This window comes from Trypanosoma cruzi, genomic scaffold, assembly GCF_000209065.1.
Source record: "Trypanosoma cruzi strain CL Brener 1047053517155 genomic scaffold, whole genome shotgun sequence".
NCBI lineage: Eukaryota > Euglenozoa > Kinetoplastea > Trypanosomatida > Trypanosomatidae > Trypanosoma > Trypanosoma cruzi.
The window spans coordinates 183,867-196,696 of record NW_001849539.1 but is presented as its reverse complement, the minus strand read 5'-3'; the positions used below and the strand labels follow the sequence as shown (position 1 = coordinate 196,696).

The 12,830-nt window shown below is 52.0% G+C and overlaps 6 protein-coding genes across 6 annotated transcripts, besides 29 other annotated features; all 6 read right to left on the bottom strand.

Annotated features, from left to right (window-relative positions):
• Nucleotides 1-10,065: a sequence feature (heterozygous, Esmeraldo-like haplotype).
• Nucleotides 191-275: a sequence feature (T-rich).
• Nucleotides 344-373: a microsatellite.
• Nucleotides 492-512: a sequence feature (AT_rich).
• Nucleotides 642-713: a sequence feature (T-rich).
• Nucleotides 881-918: a sequence feature (A-rich).
• Nucleotides 968-1,011: a microsatellite.
• Nucleotides 1,065-1,093: a sequence feature (AT_rich).
• Nucleotides 1,124-1,151: a microsatellite.
• Nucleotides 1,193-5,731, bottom strand: Tc00.1047053511685.60 (hypothetical protein, conserved; the record flags this gene model as incomplete). Its single annotated transcript, XM_802282.1, has 1 exon — nt 1,193-5,731. The coding sequence occupies one exon, from the start codon at nt 5,729-5,731 to the stop codon at nt 1,193-1,195; it is 4,539 nt and encodes a 1,512-aa protein (XP_807375.1).
• Nucleotides 2,580-2,603: a microsatellite.
• Nucleotides 2,644-2,677: a microsatellite.
• Nucleotides 3,412-3,442: a microsatellite.
• Nucleotides 4,886-4,921: a microsatellite.
• Nucleotides 5,962-5,982: a microsatellite.
• Nucleotides 6,041-6,061: a microsatellite.
• Nucleotides 6,166-6,187: a microsatellite.
• Nucleotides 6,248-6,305: a microsatellite.
• Nucleotides 6,433-6,453: a microsatellite.
• Nucleotides 6,456-6,609: a microsatellite.
• Nucleotides 6,631-6,657: a microsatellite.
• Nucleotides 6,687-7,010, bottom strand: Tc00.1047053511685.50 (hypothetical protein, conserved; the record flags this gene model as incomplete). Its single annotated transcript, XM_802281.1, has 1 exon — nt 6,687-7,010. One exon carries the CDS (start codon nt 7,008-7,010, stop codon nt 6,687-6,689), a length of 324 nt encoding a protein of 107 aa, XP_807374.1.
• Nucleotides 7,067-7,106: a microsatellite.
• Nucleotides 7,164-7,202: a sequence feature (AT_rich).
• Nucleotides 7,292-7,324: a microsatellite.
• Nucleotides 7,363-9,585, bottom strand: Tc00.1047053511685.40 (uncharacterized protein; the record flags this gene model as incomplete). The annotated part of the gene is made up of 1 exon (XM_802280.1): nt 7,363-9,585. One exon carries the CDS (start codon nt 9,583-9,585, stop codon nt 7,363-7,365), a length of 2,223 nt encoding a protein of 740 aa, XP_807373.1.
• Nucleotides 10,066-12,277: a sequence feature (areas merged during assembly that could not be assigned to a particular haplotype. This can correspond to areas where the two haplotypes were merged or to regions with more than two copies in the genome that were merged during assembly.).
• Tc00.1047053511685.30 (mucin TcSMUGS, putative) lies at nt 10,211-10,597 on the bottom strand (the record flags this gene model as incomplete). Its single annotated transcript, XM_802279.1, has 1 exon — nt 10,211-10,597. The coding sequence occupies one exon, from the start codon at nt 10,595-10,597 to the stop codon at nt 10,211-10,213; it is 387 nt and encodes a 128-aa protein (XP_807372.1).
• Nucleotides 10,321-10,471: a microsatellite.
• Nucleotides 11,259-11,576, bottom strand: Tc00.1047053511685.20 (mucin TcSMUGS, putative; the record flags this gene model as incomplete). The annotated part of the gene is made up of 1 exon (XM_802278.1): nt 11,259-11,576. One exon carries the CDS (start codon nt 11,574-11,576, stop codon nt 11,259-11,261), a length of 318 nt encoding a protein of 105 aa, XP_807371.1.
• Nucleotides 11,401-11,450: a microsatellite.
• Nucleotides 12,237-12,626, bottom strand: Tc00.1047053511685.10 (mucin TcSMUGS, putative; the record flags this gene model as incomplete). Its single annotated transcript, XM_802277.1, has 1 exon — nt 12,237-12,626. One exon carries the CDS (start codon nt 12,624-12,626, stop codon nt 12,237-12,239), a length of 390 nt encoding a protein of 129 aa, XP_807370.1.
• Nucleotides 12,278-12,830: a sequence feature (heterozygous, Esmeraldo-like haplotype).
• Nucleotides 12,347-12,461: a microsatellite.
• Nucleotides 12,463-12,500: a microsatellite.

Below are 12,830 nucleotides of genomic sequence, written 5' to 3'. Positions count from 1 at the left end.
AAAAAAAAAAAAAAAAAAGCGTTTTTCTCCAAAAACATGGCCAATCAAACGCCATCACATCAATCATCATCAACTTGTCATTCATTCACCCCCTTTCTGAATTCTCTTTTTTTATTTGTTTTTTTTGTTGTTTTGTATTGCCTACGCGCACAATCGGCCATTTTGATGCAATCAACATCCATCCATCCCGAAAAAAAAAAAAAAAAAAAGGAAAAAAAAAAAGCAATCAAACAAAATGTATTAAAAAAAAAAAAAAGAAAAAAGAAAAGAAAGAACGTATAATTTTACCCCCTTTTTTTGTTGCTGTTGTTTTTCCCACTACCACCAACACACACACACACACAGAGAGAGACAGCGAGAGAGAGAGAGGGAGCATACATCCAAGTATTACTGTTAAGCCCAAAAGTGGTGGGGGGGGGGAAAAGGGAAGAAGTCAAAAAAAAAAAAAAAAGACACAAAACAGGGACGGCAACGGCAGCATCGGGTGAAGCAAAAATAAATTTAAAAAAATAGGAACTTCAAAAGTTTGATTTTTCCTTTTCCCCCTCCCCATCGTTTTACTCCCTCTCTCCATTTCTGTTTCTTTTCTGCCATTCTTCCCCGTCATCGTCAGCAAACAAACATACAGACATGTAGATTGCAAAAAAAAAAAAAAAAAAAAAAAGAAAAAAGCAAACAAAAGCAAAATAATAATTAAAAAGAAGAAAAAAGAACCCAATCGCCACCATCCGCCCAGTCCTCTCATCCACACGCCCTTTCCCCCCTCTCCCCCTCCTTTTTTTTGTTTGTTTGTTTTTTGCCGCGCCTATAAAAACGCAGCCGTTCCCCGCAAGTAAAGAAAAAAAGGAAATATTACCGCTTTGGATCCACGGTCCAATGCTCTTTTCTTTTGTTGTTGTTCCTTTTTTTTTTTTTTTTACATCTCTCTCTCTCTCTCTCATTTCACGCACAGGCAAGCATTGCATGCATACATATATGTATATATATATATATATATATATATATATATATGCATGAAGCCGCAGAGAGAATTAATAAATAAAACTCGTACAATAAAGAAGAAGAATAATTTAAAAAACAAAAAAAAAAAAAAGATATTTCTAATCCTCCAAAAACAACGCTGATAATAATAATAATAATAATAATAATAAAACTATAACAGCCATAGCAATAAAAATAAAAGGGGCTGCAGTCAAGATGGGGCAGTAGTTAGTCGCAGAAAGCGTGACTGTGAGGGCCGATGATCGATATCAATGCGAGAGAAAAAGCCCGGGCGGGATCGTAGCTCAGTCGTCATGGTAATGGGGTTATTTTTGACACCACCATGCGGATAGCGCGATGTCATCCGTGTTTTGTTCGGCGTAACAGACGTCGGGTGAGGACGGTGTTGGTTACCGGCGTTTGCACCTCCCTTCGCACCCTTCGATGCATGGAGCGATCCTGTCATCATCGGTGCCGTCACAACAGCTGAACAACCCTGCAGTGTTTTTGATCTTGAAAACTTCACCAATTCCCCTTTGCGTGCGGTTGTGGTAGCAGCAGTATGGCGTGTTTGTTTTTGGCTGGTCACCGCAGCGGCTCTCGATGGCAAAACCCTTTCAAGTGGCTGAGTCAATCGCGGACCCCCCATCCAACCAGAGGTCGTGCATAAATCCACAGAATGCGGTGCATCGTATGTACCGGTTCCAGGCAAACAGTAATTTGAATGATTCAAAAAACGTGTCGACGGCTTACTAGAAGGCTTACAGTTGGATTTCACGTGAAATGGCTTAGGACGTGAGGTCGGTGCTGTGTGTGAAAAATCTGTGATTCCAGAACTGCCTCCATGTGGAGGTTGTCCCCCTAACGGTGACGTGTTAAGCTCATTTGTGCTTATCGAACTATCACAAGAGATCACCTGAGCAGTTATTTTGCTGGTGCCACGCGAAGGGCATGGCGCATAATCATGATCTTCAGCAATATCAGGACTCCCTAACACGCCACGTGAACATTCACGAACACGTCTCTTCTCTAAAGACACAGTAGCGGAGGTCAAATCAGACGGATGTCGGGAAATCGTTGGCTGGCTAACGTTGGGATACTGGGATATTGGGCGTGGCTTTGAAAAGCCCCCACTATTCATGCCTGCGTGGCCATTCCCGTTCTTTGTCGGACGTGACGCAAACTTTGTTGGAGAACTCCCAGATGTTGTCAGTGTTACCGCTTCTGCCGCCGTGCATAAATGTGGCTTTGCGGCTCGTGTTTGAATTGAGCATTCGATGGTATGCCTCTCCGTACGACCGCCTGCTGGAACAAAACAAGCAGAGTGAGAGAGTTTTTCCCAGTGCATGGCAGCCAAAACGGACGCGAAGGGTGGTGTTCTCACCGGTGTATTTGCTGCCAATAACGGTGACATGAGAGATGATGCGGAAACTCCTGCCACTGTTATCGCAGTTCTGTTGAGTTTGACACGTTGGGCTGGTGGGTATGCATGGGATGCCGTCTCACCACCACACGCCTTACGCTCAGAAGACGTGTTGGACGCTCTAACGGGCAATTGGGTTAGCCATGCGGTCGCTTTTGTTACGGTGGCCAGTTTCGTGGTTGTGGTGGTGGTGGTGGTGAATGGGACACCCGCTGAGCCCATGACGCCACCACAGCCGCTATTATTATTATTATTATTGTTGTTGTTGTCATTGCAGCCACGCTGGATCGATGACTCATCGTTTTTGCCGGAAGCCCTCACCGCTACCTTCCGTCGTCGATGGGAAAAGTTATTGTCGTCTCTTCCTTCATTCTTCTCATCCATCGGCGGTGGGAAGCCCCGGCAGCCCTTCGTTTTGAACGCTTTGCTTCCTCCAATGAACTGCATCATGCCTTCCTCACGGCGTTGAACGGAAATGTTACGCACCCACGCGGACAAATTATTTCCTCGACGTGGCAACGCCGTAAAACGTGGCGTGCGTTTTAAAAGCACACGAGGTGTGGAAACGGGTGTTTTTCTGTGCAAACGCAAGTGCCTATCGATGCAAAGAGAGCTGAGGCCGCTCTCTAGAGTCGTTTGGCCTGTGACCGTCTTCGTTGTGTCAACGCTGTCATCTTCATGTCCCTTCTTTTCATTTTCTTTTCCCACCGCCTCGTATTCCTCGGTGCTTGTCACACCAGGCAACAAGGCGACCATGGCATTTCCCTCCTCTCGGGCTTCCGGTTCAAGACGCGATGTTTCACCACCCGCACCCCTCCTCTCATGGCTGAGGGACTCCTCTACGACTTTTCCCCCTTCGTCACTGCACACGTCAAAGAACGGGTCCATGACATTCGTAAAGGGACCGCCATTTCGTCGCTTCCTTTCCTTCGCTGGGGACCCTGAAGAAGATGGGGAAGAAATAGGCATCCCACTGAAGTCATCCCTCCCACAGCCATTGTTACCCATGCTGCTGCTGCTGCCGCTGCTTCTGCTGCTTTGAATATCCCTGTCTTTTCGTTCCCCTCCCTTCAATTTCTTCCCCTTTTGAATGACATGCGAGGCTTCCTCCAGAGACAATTGCTCCTGTCCGCCGCTCTCCTTCGTCTCCCTCCCGCCATCACTACTGGCATGTTCATGACTAGTGTTTTCTTGGAAAGAGGCGTCATTGTTGTCCAGCACCGCGGGTGAACCATCCTTTCGTTTTTCCCGCAGTTCCTCACGGACCCTACCACGACGCCGACGTTGGCCAAGAACTATGCTACTGATACCACTTGCCTCGGTCTCCACCCAAGATGTCTCAACAGGGTTGGGATCCATCTCCGTTGACATGATGCTCTGCATCTCGCGCTCCTCCATTGCCTCATGATTACTAACACGAATCCGTTCCAACTCCCTGAGCCTCGCTGACAGGTCCCACATGCCATCATCTCCCCGTTTCTGTCGCTTGGATGCACCACGCAAAATGTGGCGGCGCGAGCTCCGCCAACGCGAAGGCGACGGTTCAAAAAGACGTTGACGAAACGGATGGTGCGTCGTCCGTGTGAACCCACCTTCATCGTCGTTGCCACTCAATTCACCACTGGTTTTGCTGAATTCCTCATCACTGAGCAGCGTGTGGGCCTCTTCGTCGCCACAGAAGTTGGACTCCCCCTCATGCATGGGAAACTCCTGCGGGATTGTTCTCTGTGGCACGGTTGGTGGCCGACGCATGGTTTGAACTGGCGGCACTCGGAGGGTGGTGGGCGGTAAATCCTGGGAAGCCTCTCCGGATGTTGCTTTCGTACTCGGTGCAGCCGCCGCCGCCGGTATTGTCGGTGTTCCCGCATTTACCACACAGCGTGAGGGCGGCAACCTCCCTCCCTCGCACCGATCCTGTTCACTCTGCCTCACCGAGTCTGTGCTCCAAGAGTTCGTCAAGACGCCATCACTGTTGCTGCTTCCGTTTCTCGTGGGCAACCATCCCTGCGCTCGCTGCAAGGGACTAGAGCTAAGCGAGTGCTTCGGGGTGCGATTAAAGCTCATATCAAAGATGCCGGACAGACTCCATGCGTATCCCGCAGACGCCCCGTCCCCGGCTCCCCGACTAAACGGCGATGCTTCCGTTGTCGTCTGCTGGACCGGTAACTGCGATGGTGTAGAAACCCCCATGGGCGCAAAAGACTCTCGTCGCGGAGGATAAATAGAGTGTGGACTGTCCATCCATGCAGAAAGCGGCCGAGAGAGAGGGGATATGAAGATGCTTGGAACACTTTCAATGTGCAGTACGGGTGTGCCCAAAGGGACAAAAGACGCAGTTCCCGTCGTTGATGCAAAGGGAGAAATAGAGGGACATGGCGTTGGTGATCCCTCAAGAATGAATCGACTAACTGTTGGCCGTAACGTGATGACTTCTTGGGCATCGTTCGCCATCAAACCGGAGAAAGGACTCTGCGACTCCTCTTGCTGTTGTTGTTTTTGTTGTAGTTGTTGTTGTTGCTCAGTCCTCTGAACCTGTTCCAGTACCACCCGCTCCTCTTCACATGTCATCTCGCACGAAGACACGGGAGCGACAGAAAAGGGTCGGAAACATGTGACGGAATTCATCAGCGGTGTTGAAATCAGCGAGTCTGTTCGTTCCAGCGCAATCATAACATCCGCAGGATCCCCCTGCTGTTTTTGTCCCTCTCGGTACAAATCAATGTGGGGCAACCCCCACTCAAAGGCTGAACCAGGTGACTCGCAGGACGCCACATACCCCATCTTCTCTTGAGCCTCTTGCACCACCTGTTTTTCCTCGGACTGCGGTCGCAACAGCGTGAAGCTCGGCCGCCTGGCAAAACCGTCAACCTCATGACAAGACTCCACTGGGTGCTCAAAGGCTCCCCCCATTTCAGCACAGGCGGTGCAAGAAGGCGTTTGCGGGTTCTCACGTTGCTGTTGTGTTTCCGGTTGCCGCTGCGACGACGCTTCTTCATGCGCTATGATTGTGGGCAGTTCCGGGCTTTGCGTGAGTGGAAACGACAGCGGTGACCTCACGGACTCCAACTGATGGAAGAAAGTCATATCTTCCTCCATACCCTGCATCTCCCTCAACAGGGAACCCGCCACGGCACCCACATGACAGTTCTGCTGAATTTGCCCCTGAACGATGTTGCCGACCTCCACTGAACGCAGAAACGACAGTGACACGGGTGACAGTGACAGAGGCGTTCGTGGCCAGTGCCGCCTTGTGTCCTGTCCCTTTTGGTGGGAGGGCTCCGTTTGATCCCTATGAGAACCCTCAACCGTCGTCTGCTCTGCCACCATCCCCGTCGTCGTCGTCTGCTGCTGCTGCTGCCTCGTCGTGAATTTCCCTCCCTTCGTGGTAATGAATCCGCCGGTGACTGTTGCGTGCGTCCTGCCTTAACGTCTCTGCTGCAAGATCGCCTTCCTTCCACCACCCCTCCACAAATGCCTTCTCCCCCTTCCCTGATCCGCCCACCGTCGCCTCCGTTGACTTCTCACTTCCTTTCTCCCTCCCTTCCTCTCTATCTGGCTGTGTGTGTGTGTGTGTGTGTTTTGCCAAAATGTGTCTTCTCTCTTCCCCACACTTACTCTTTCTTTTTTTCTTCTTTTTTGTTGTTGTTGTTGTTGTTGCAAGGACCAGCCGTCCACGTTGTCCCTCAGCGTTGTGAAGCCAATGCAATGCAGACAACTTACAAGGCGCAACGGAAGGATACAACACACAAACACACAGACAGAAAAAAAAAAAAAAAAAAAAAACGGCAAAGGGGAATTCACCCCTTTAACACCGTACTGAAACTCCTCCTAGAATACACAAAGATATATAGATATATATATATATATGGATATACGTATGGATACGTCTAAATTTATATATTATTCTAAAAAGCCCCTTTCTTTCCTCTTCACACCTTTCTTTCTGTATCTGTCTGTGAGTGTGAAGAAAAAAAAAAAGGAAACCTGAGGAATTAAACGTAATCCTCACGGGTTGCTAATTAAATGTGCACACACACACACACACACACGTAATAAATAAATAAATAAACAAGAAAAAGACACATTATTAAATGCAGAGTCAAGTTAAAAAAAAAAAAAGGGAGGGGGCACAACAAATAGATAGATAGATAGATATGGATACATACATACATATACGATTATGCATAATTTAAAAAAAAAAAAAAAAGAGAGAGAATCATACTGCTTACACATATGTATATATATATATATATTTTTTTTTATATTATCCCACCTGCTATCTTCACTCTGTAGAGATGCGACGTCGACTTAAACGCAACAGCTGTGCGTCCAGACGGTTGTTACGACGGTAAAGTGGAAACATGCGATTGCGTGAAGAGCTAAGAGATCCCGGGCGACTCACTCGGCCCTGCTCCGCCGGGTAATGTTGCCCGCGTACAGCAAAGGTGTAGTGTAGGGGTTTGTATAACGCCGCGACGTAGGCGGCGTCAAGATTGAGGGCGGCAGCGGCCTCATCAAAATTAAAGCGGCCACGACGGTCCATTTCTCCAATCGGTTTCGACCGCCACCCACCCACGCTGCGGAATACACGTCCGCCACGTAACATTCTCCCCCAACCCCCTCCCCTCCTGCAGAAAAAAAAAAAAAAACACCACTACTACCAAAAACAACAAAAAATAAAAAAGAAAAAAGAAAAAAGAAACTCAAGTAGGCATAAATACACGCAAGAGTAAAAGCCCTTCGGGGCAAACAGAAAAAGAAAATATATATATATATACCATAAAAAAATAAAAAAATAGGCCAATGAACCTCTGCCACGTCACACAGAAATATATATGTATATATGGTATATATAAACCGACAACACAAACATACACACAAACACATTCTCTCTCTCTCTCTCTCTCTCTCTCTCTCTCTGTTTGTTTGTTTGTTTCCCACACCACCACCCACTTCTCTCACACAAGTGGCCGTAGTATGGGCGCTGCAGGGAGCTCTGATTTTTCTCGTCTTGGCAAGAAAAACTGTTGCGGTGCCACACCGCAGTCATTATAATCATCGTCATCACTAGTTGTAACATCATCAGTACCGCCGTAAAAAACATCATCAGGCCACCAGTTATAGTTTTTTTCATCATCCGTGCACCACGCGGTAGAAGAAGTGGTGGGGATTTCACGGCAAAAAAGAATGTTACAACTAAGCTGGACGGTAAATTTTGACAAGGGCAAGCGGCAAGACACCGCGTTGTGTACAAATTCCTCGTTATCGTTCAAAACAAAAGTTGGGGTAGCAGCCATAGCAGTATCAGTATCCTCACCGTTACGGTTATATTCGCGCGTGCAATCTGAGTGTTCGCACACAACCGGATCAAATCCCCAATACGCCAACACACAGGAGACATCCTTGTCTTGAAGAACAGTCCTCGGAAGGCAAAAGGCACCGCCACCCACAGAAATCAAAGTTCCCGGAAGCTTCGCCGTAAAGAATGCACAAGAAGCAGTTGCTCTTCCACAAGTTATCATTGCAGAGGTGGCGATTGGCGCCGGCACACCGTGAGGAACCTTGTGAGCTGCTTTCATCATCCCATCATCCTCGTAACTGTAATGCCCCGGCTTCATGTCATCGTGATTAATATTTTCATATCCACTACTTAGGCAGGGTCCTGAACCATGTGTCTCGACCTTCCGTGTGGAGATGGAGGGCAGCAGCAATGCCTCTGCGTATTCCACAATCGCATCCATATCATCATCATGATTATCATCGCTGTCATCAGTATTTATAATTTCATTGCCGTCATTTGGCATTTCCTTCTGAACGCACTGCCGGTGGCCTCCTTGACTTCGCCATGCAGCGATGGAAGCCGCGCGTTCAGCAGCCTCCTTGTATTGGCTTGGGGACAGGAAGACTTCATCATGACAGCTCTCAGAGGCAGCATTTACACAAGGAATTGTTGATAGCGGCCCATCAACATTTGTACCACCTGATAAAACACCTTCACCGCTGCAGTTAAACCAAGCAGTCGTCGTCGTTGGTGCCTCCGACATGCACCTCACAACGCCATCAAGATGGTGTAAGACGTGGAGCTCCCCGTGAAATAAAAATACCTGCGTTGGAGTGCGTGGTGCCTGCAGGATCGTCCGCAGATGAGAAGGAGCGTGCCGCGCGCTCTTCTTCTCAGACACATCACATGTTATCATGGCAACAGTGGCCTCGTTCCCAATATTCCCATCGCCCGCCCCTGTGGCATTGCCAATCGGGGTAATATTCACCGGACCCGCATGTCGCCATGACAAAAATGGTGACGCCCCACGGCCATTTTCTTCATCATAAAGGCCGTCTTGAACGGAGTGCGCTCTCTGCAGGAGTGTCGCAGCGCAGTCGGGTGGCGCAAACACAGCCAGCACCTCCAGCCAATCGCTTCGGTCCATAGGCACGCCAGGAATAAACTGCGGGAGGGGAAGCGGCAGCCATTTCTGCAGCCCCGCCTCGTGCAGCTCCGTATGTTTCCCTGTCTCTGCCGTCAACGGCACCACCACCTCCTCCCGATCCCTGCTGAGGGCATCACATGTCGCCAGTCGTGCAGAAAAAAGAAATGCGGCCGAGTCCGCGTCCATCGCAACATCACCACAGCGCTGGCCCAATCTGGTGATGTACGCCCAAAGTGTGAAGCGCAGAATAACCACAGGCGGAATGCCGCGGCGTACAGCCTCATTCCAGTCCTCCTCCACGGGCAACACCAACACACGATCGCCCCTCTCACAACGCCCCAGAAATAGGCAATTGTATGCATCAACGGAGTCTCCCAACATGAGCGCCGCCCTCGGCGGGTCGTACACGGTATAAACGCGCACCAACTCACGCATAGCCCTCGACACCGTCAAATCCAAAACCGATTCCCTCTCCACCAATGAATCCAGCTCCGGCTGCTGCGGCTGCCCAAAACAACCACCATCCGCACACGGCATAGGCCACTTCCACCACCAGAAAAGTACAGACAACGTAGAAACACCCTGTGGTATCAAAGGCATGCACGAAACAGCGCTTAAAGAGCCTCGACCAAACGAAGAATTCCCCATTAAAAACGGGCCAACACCATCAGCATCGGAAGCAAAAAAAAAACTACCAAGACATTCATCACCCGGACCCTTCAAAGAAAAACACTCACGAGAGAATAAATCCATCAGCCACACCACAGCCACAGCTAAACCTGCAGCAGTCAAAAGACAACAAAATCACAAACGAACCGAGAAAAAACAAATATATAAACAAAGCAATAACAATAAAAAAACAGACAGACAGACAGAGGGGCAACGGGACCGAGACGCCACAGAGGAACCACGCCACGCCGCAGGGACACCAGCACACACGCACACACACAGTCAGCGCCAAAAACGTACGAACGTACACAAACCAAAAAAAGTAAAAACAAAAAATAAAATCGCACCGACGCTTCCCCCCACAAGTGGCGGGGCGGCGGTAGGAGATATACATCAGCGCGCGGCCGTCGCAGAGAATGCACGGGCAGGCGGCACGGGGCCAGCACGCAACGGCAGCCAAAACAAAAGATGGTCACACCCGGAAGAACCAGGCGCAAAACAAACGGCGGAAGATACGCCAAGCACGCACAACCAAAGACACTGGCATATATACATCCACACCGCTGCAGGGTGCTCAAATATACGCGGCGCACCTCTCGGTGGGTCACGCCGAGGGCGGCGCACGCGCCAGTCGGTGCTCCCGCGCGTGTGGGCAGTGACCGCACACAACGGGACTCCAGACCGACGGCGCACGCGCCCCGCCCCGTCCTCAGCACGCAGCACCGGCGGTCGCCACAGCGGCACTGACCAGCAGCAGCAGCGGCACCTGAACCCACAAAGGGCCGCCGAGGCTGCTCCCGTCGCCAGGAGTCGGTGCCTTGGAGGTGGTTGTGTTCTTGGCGGGTGCATTGGTGGTGGTTGTGCTCTTGGCGGGTGCATTGGTGGTGGTTGTGCTCTTGGCGGGTGCATTGGTGGTAGTCGTCGTTGTCGTCGTAGTAGTAGTAGTTGTTGTTGTAGTGGTGGTTGTAGTTTTATCCGGGCCGTCCCCAGCCTCAACATCAGCAGCATCATACTGCCCCTCCTCCTGAGCCGTGGCGCACACGCACGCACAGCAGAGGGCAAAGAAAAGCACGCAGAGGACGCGGCGCAGCATCATTGTCACTTGGGCCTTTGTGGAATTCGCTTGTTGCTCGCGGTGTAAACTCTCCTGTCGGGCCGGCACCGGGCAGGCACAACGAGAGCACGCAGCATGGGAGGGAGAGACACGGGCAGGCGCACAGCATACACACACACACACACAGAGAGAGAGAGACAGCGGGGGAGTTGGATCGAGACACGGCTGAGCAGCCACGCCACGCCGCAGGGACACCAGCACACACGCACACACACAGTCAGCGCCAAAAACGTACGAACGTACACAAACCAAAAAAGTAAAAACAAAAAATAAAATCGCACCGACGCTTCCCCCCACAAGTGGCGGGGCGGCGGTAGGAGATGTACATCAGCGCACGGCCGTCGCAGAGAATGCACGGGCAGGCGGCACGGGGCCAGCACGCAACGGCAGCCAAAACAAAAGATGGTCACACCCGGAAGAACCAGGCGCAAAACAAACGGCGGAAGATACGCCAAGCACGCACAACCAAAGACACTGGCATATATACATCCACACCGCTGCAGGGTGCTCAAATATACGCGGCGCACCTCTCGGTGGGTCACGCCGAGGGCGGCGCACGCGCCAGTCGGTGCTCCCGCGCGTGTGGGCAGTGGCCGCACACAACGGGACTCCAGACCGACGGCGCACGCGCCCCGCCCCGTCCTCAGCACGCAGCACCGGCGGTCGCCACAGCGGCACTGACCAGCAGCAGCAGCGGCACCTGAACCCACAAAGGGCCGCCGAGGCTGCTCCCGTCGCCAGGAGTCGGTGCCTTGGAGGTGGTTGTGTTCTTGGCGGGTGCATTGGTGGTAGTCGTCGTCGTCGTAGTAGTAGTAGTTGTAGTGGTGGTTGTAGTTTCATCCGGGCCGTCCCCAGCCTCAACATCAGCAGCATCATACTGCCCCTCCTCCTGAGCCGTGGCGCACACGCACGCACAGCAGAGGGCAAAGAGAAGCACGCAGAGGACGCGGCGCAGCATCATTGTCACTTGGGCCTTTGTGGAATTCGCTTGTTGCTCGCGGTGTAAACTCTCCTGTCGGGCCGGCACCGGGCAGGCACAACGAGAGCACGCAGCATGGGAGGGAGAGACACGGGCAGGCGCACAGCATACACACACACACACACAGAGAGAGAGACAGCGGGGGAGTTGGATCGAGACACGGCTGAGCAGCCACGCCACGCCGCAGGGACACCAGCACACACGCACACACACAGTCAGCGCCAAAAACGCACGAACGAACACAAACCAAAAAAAGTAAAAACAAAAAATAAAATCGCACCGACGCTTCCCCCCACAAGTGGCGGGGCGGCGGTAGGAGATGTACATCAGCGCGCGGCCGTCGCAGAGAATGCACGGGCAGGCGGCACGGGGCCAGCACGCAACGGCAGCCAAAACAAAAGATGGTCACACCCGGAAGAACCAGGCGCAAAACAAACGGCGGAAGATACGCCAAGCACGCACAACCAAAGACACTGGCATATATACATCCACACCGCTGCGGGGTGCTCAAATATACGCGGCGCACCTCTCGGTGGGTCACGCCGAGGGCGGCGCACGCGCCAGTCGGTGCTCCCGCGCGTGTGGGCAGTGGCCGCACACAACGGGACTCCAGACCGACGGCGCACGCGCCCCGCCCCGTCCTCAGCACGCAGCACCGGCGGTCGCCACAGCGGCACTGACCAGCAGCAGCAGCGGCACCTGAACCCACAAAGGGCCGCCGAGGCTGCTCCCGTCGCCAGGAGTCGGTGCCTTGGAGGTGGTTGTGTTCTTGGCGGGTGCATTGGTGGTGGTTGTGCTCTTGGCGGGTGCATTGGTGGTGGTTGTGCTCTTGGCGGGTGCATTGGTGGTAGTCGTCGTTGTCGTCGTCGTAGTAGTAGTAGTAGTTGTTGTAGTGGTCGTTGTAGTTTTATCCGGGCCGTCCCCAGCCTCAACATCAGCAGCATCATACTGCCCCTCCTCCTGAGCCGTGGCGCACACGCACGCACAGCAGAGGGCAAAGAAAAGCACGCAGAGGACGCGGCGCAGCATCATTGTCACTTGGGCCTTTGTGGAATTCGCTTGTTGCTCGCGGTGTAAACTCTCCTGTCGGGCCGGCACCGGGCAGGCACAACGAGAGCACGCAGCATGGGAGGGAGAGACACGGGCAGGCGCACAGCATACACACACACACACACACAGAGAGAGACAGCGGGGGAGTTGGATCGAGACACGGCTGAGCAGCCACGCCACGCCGCA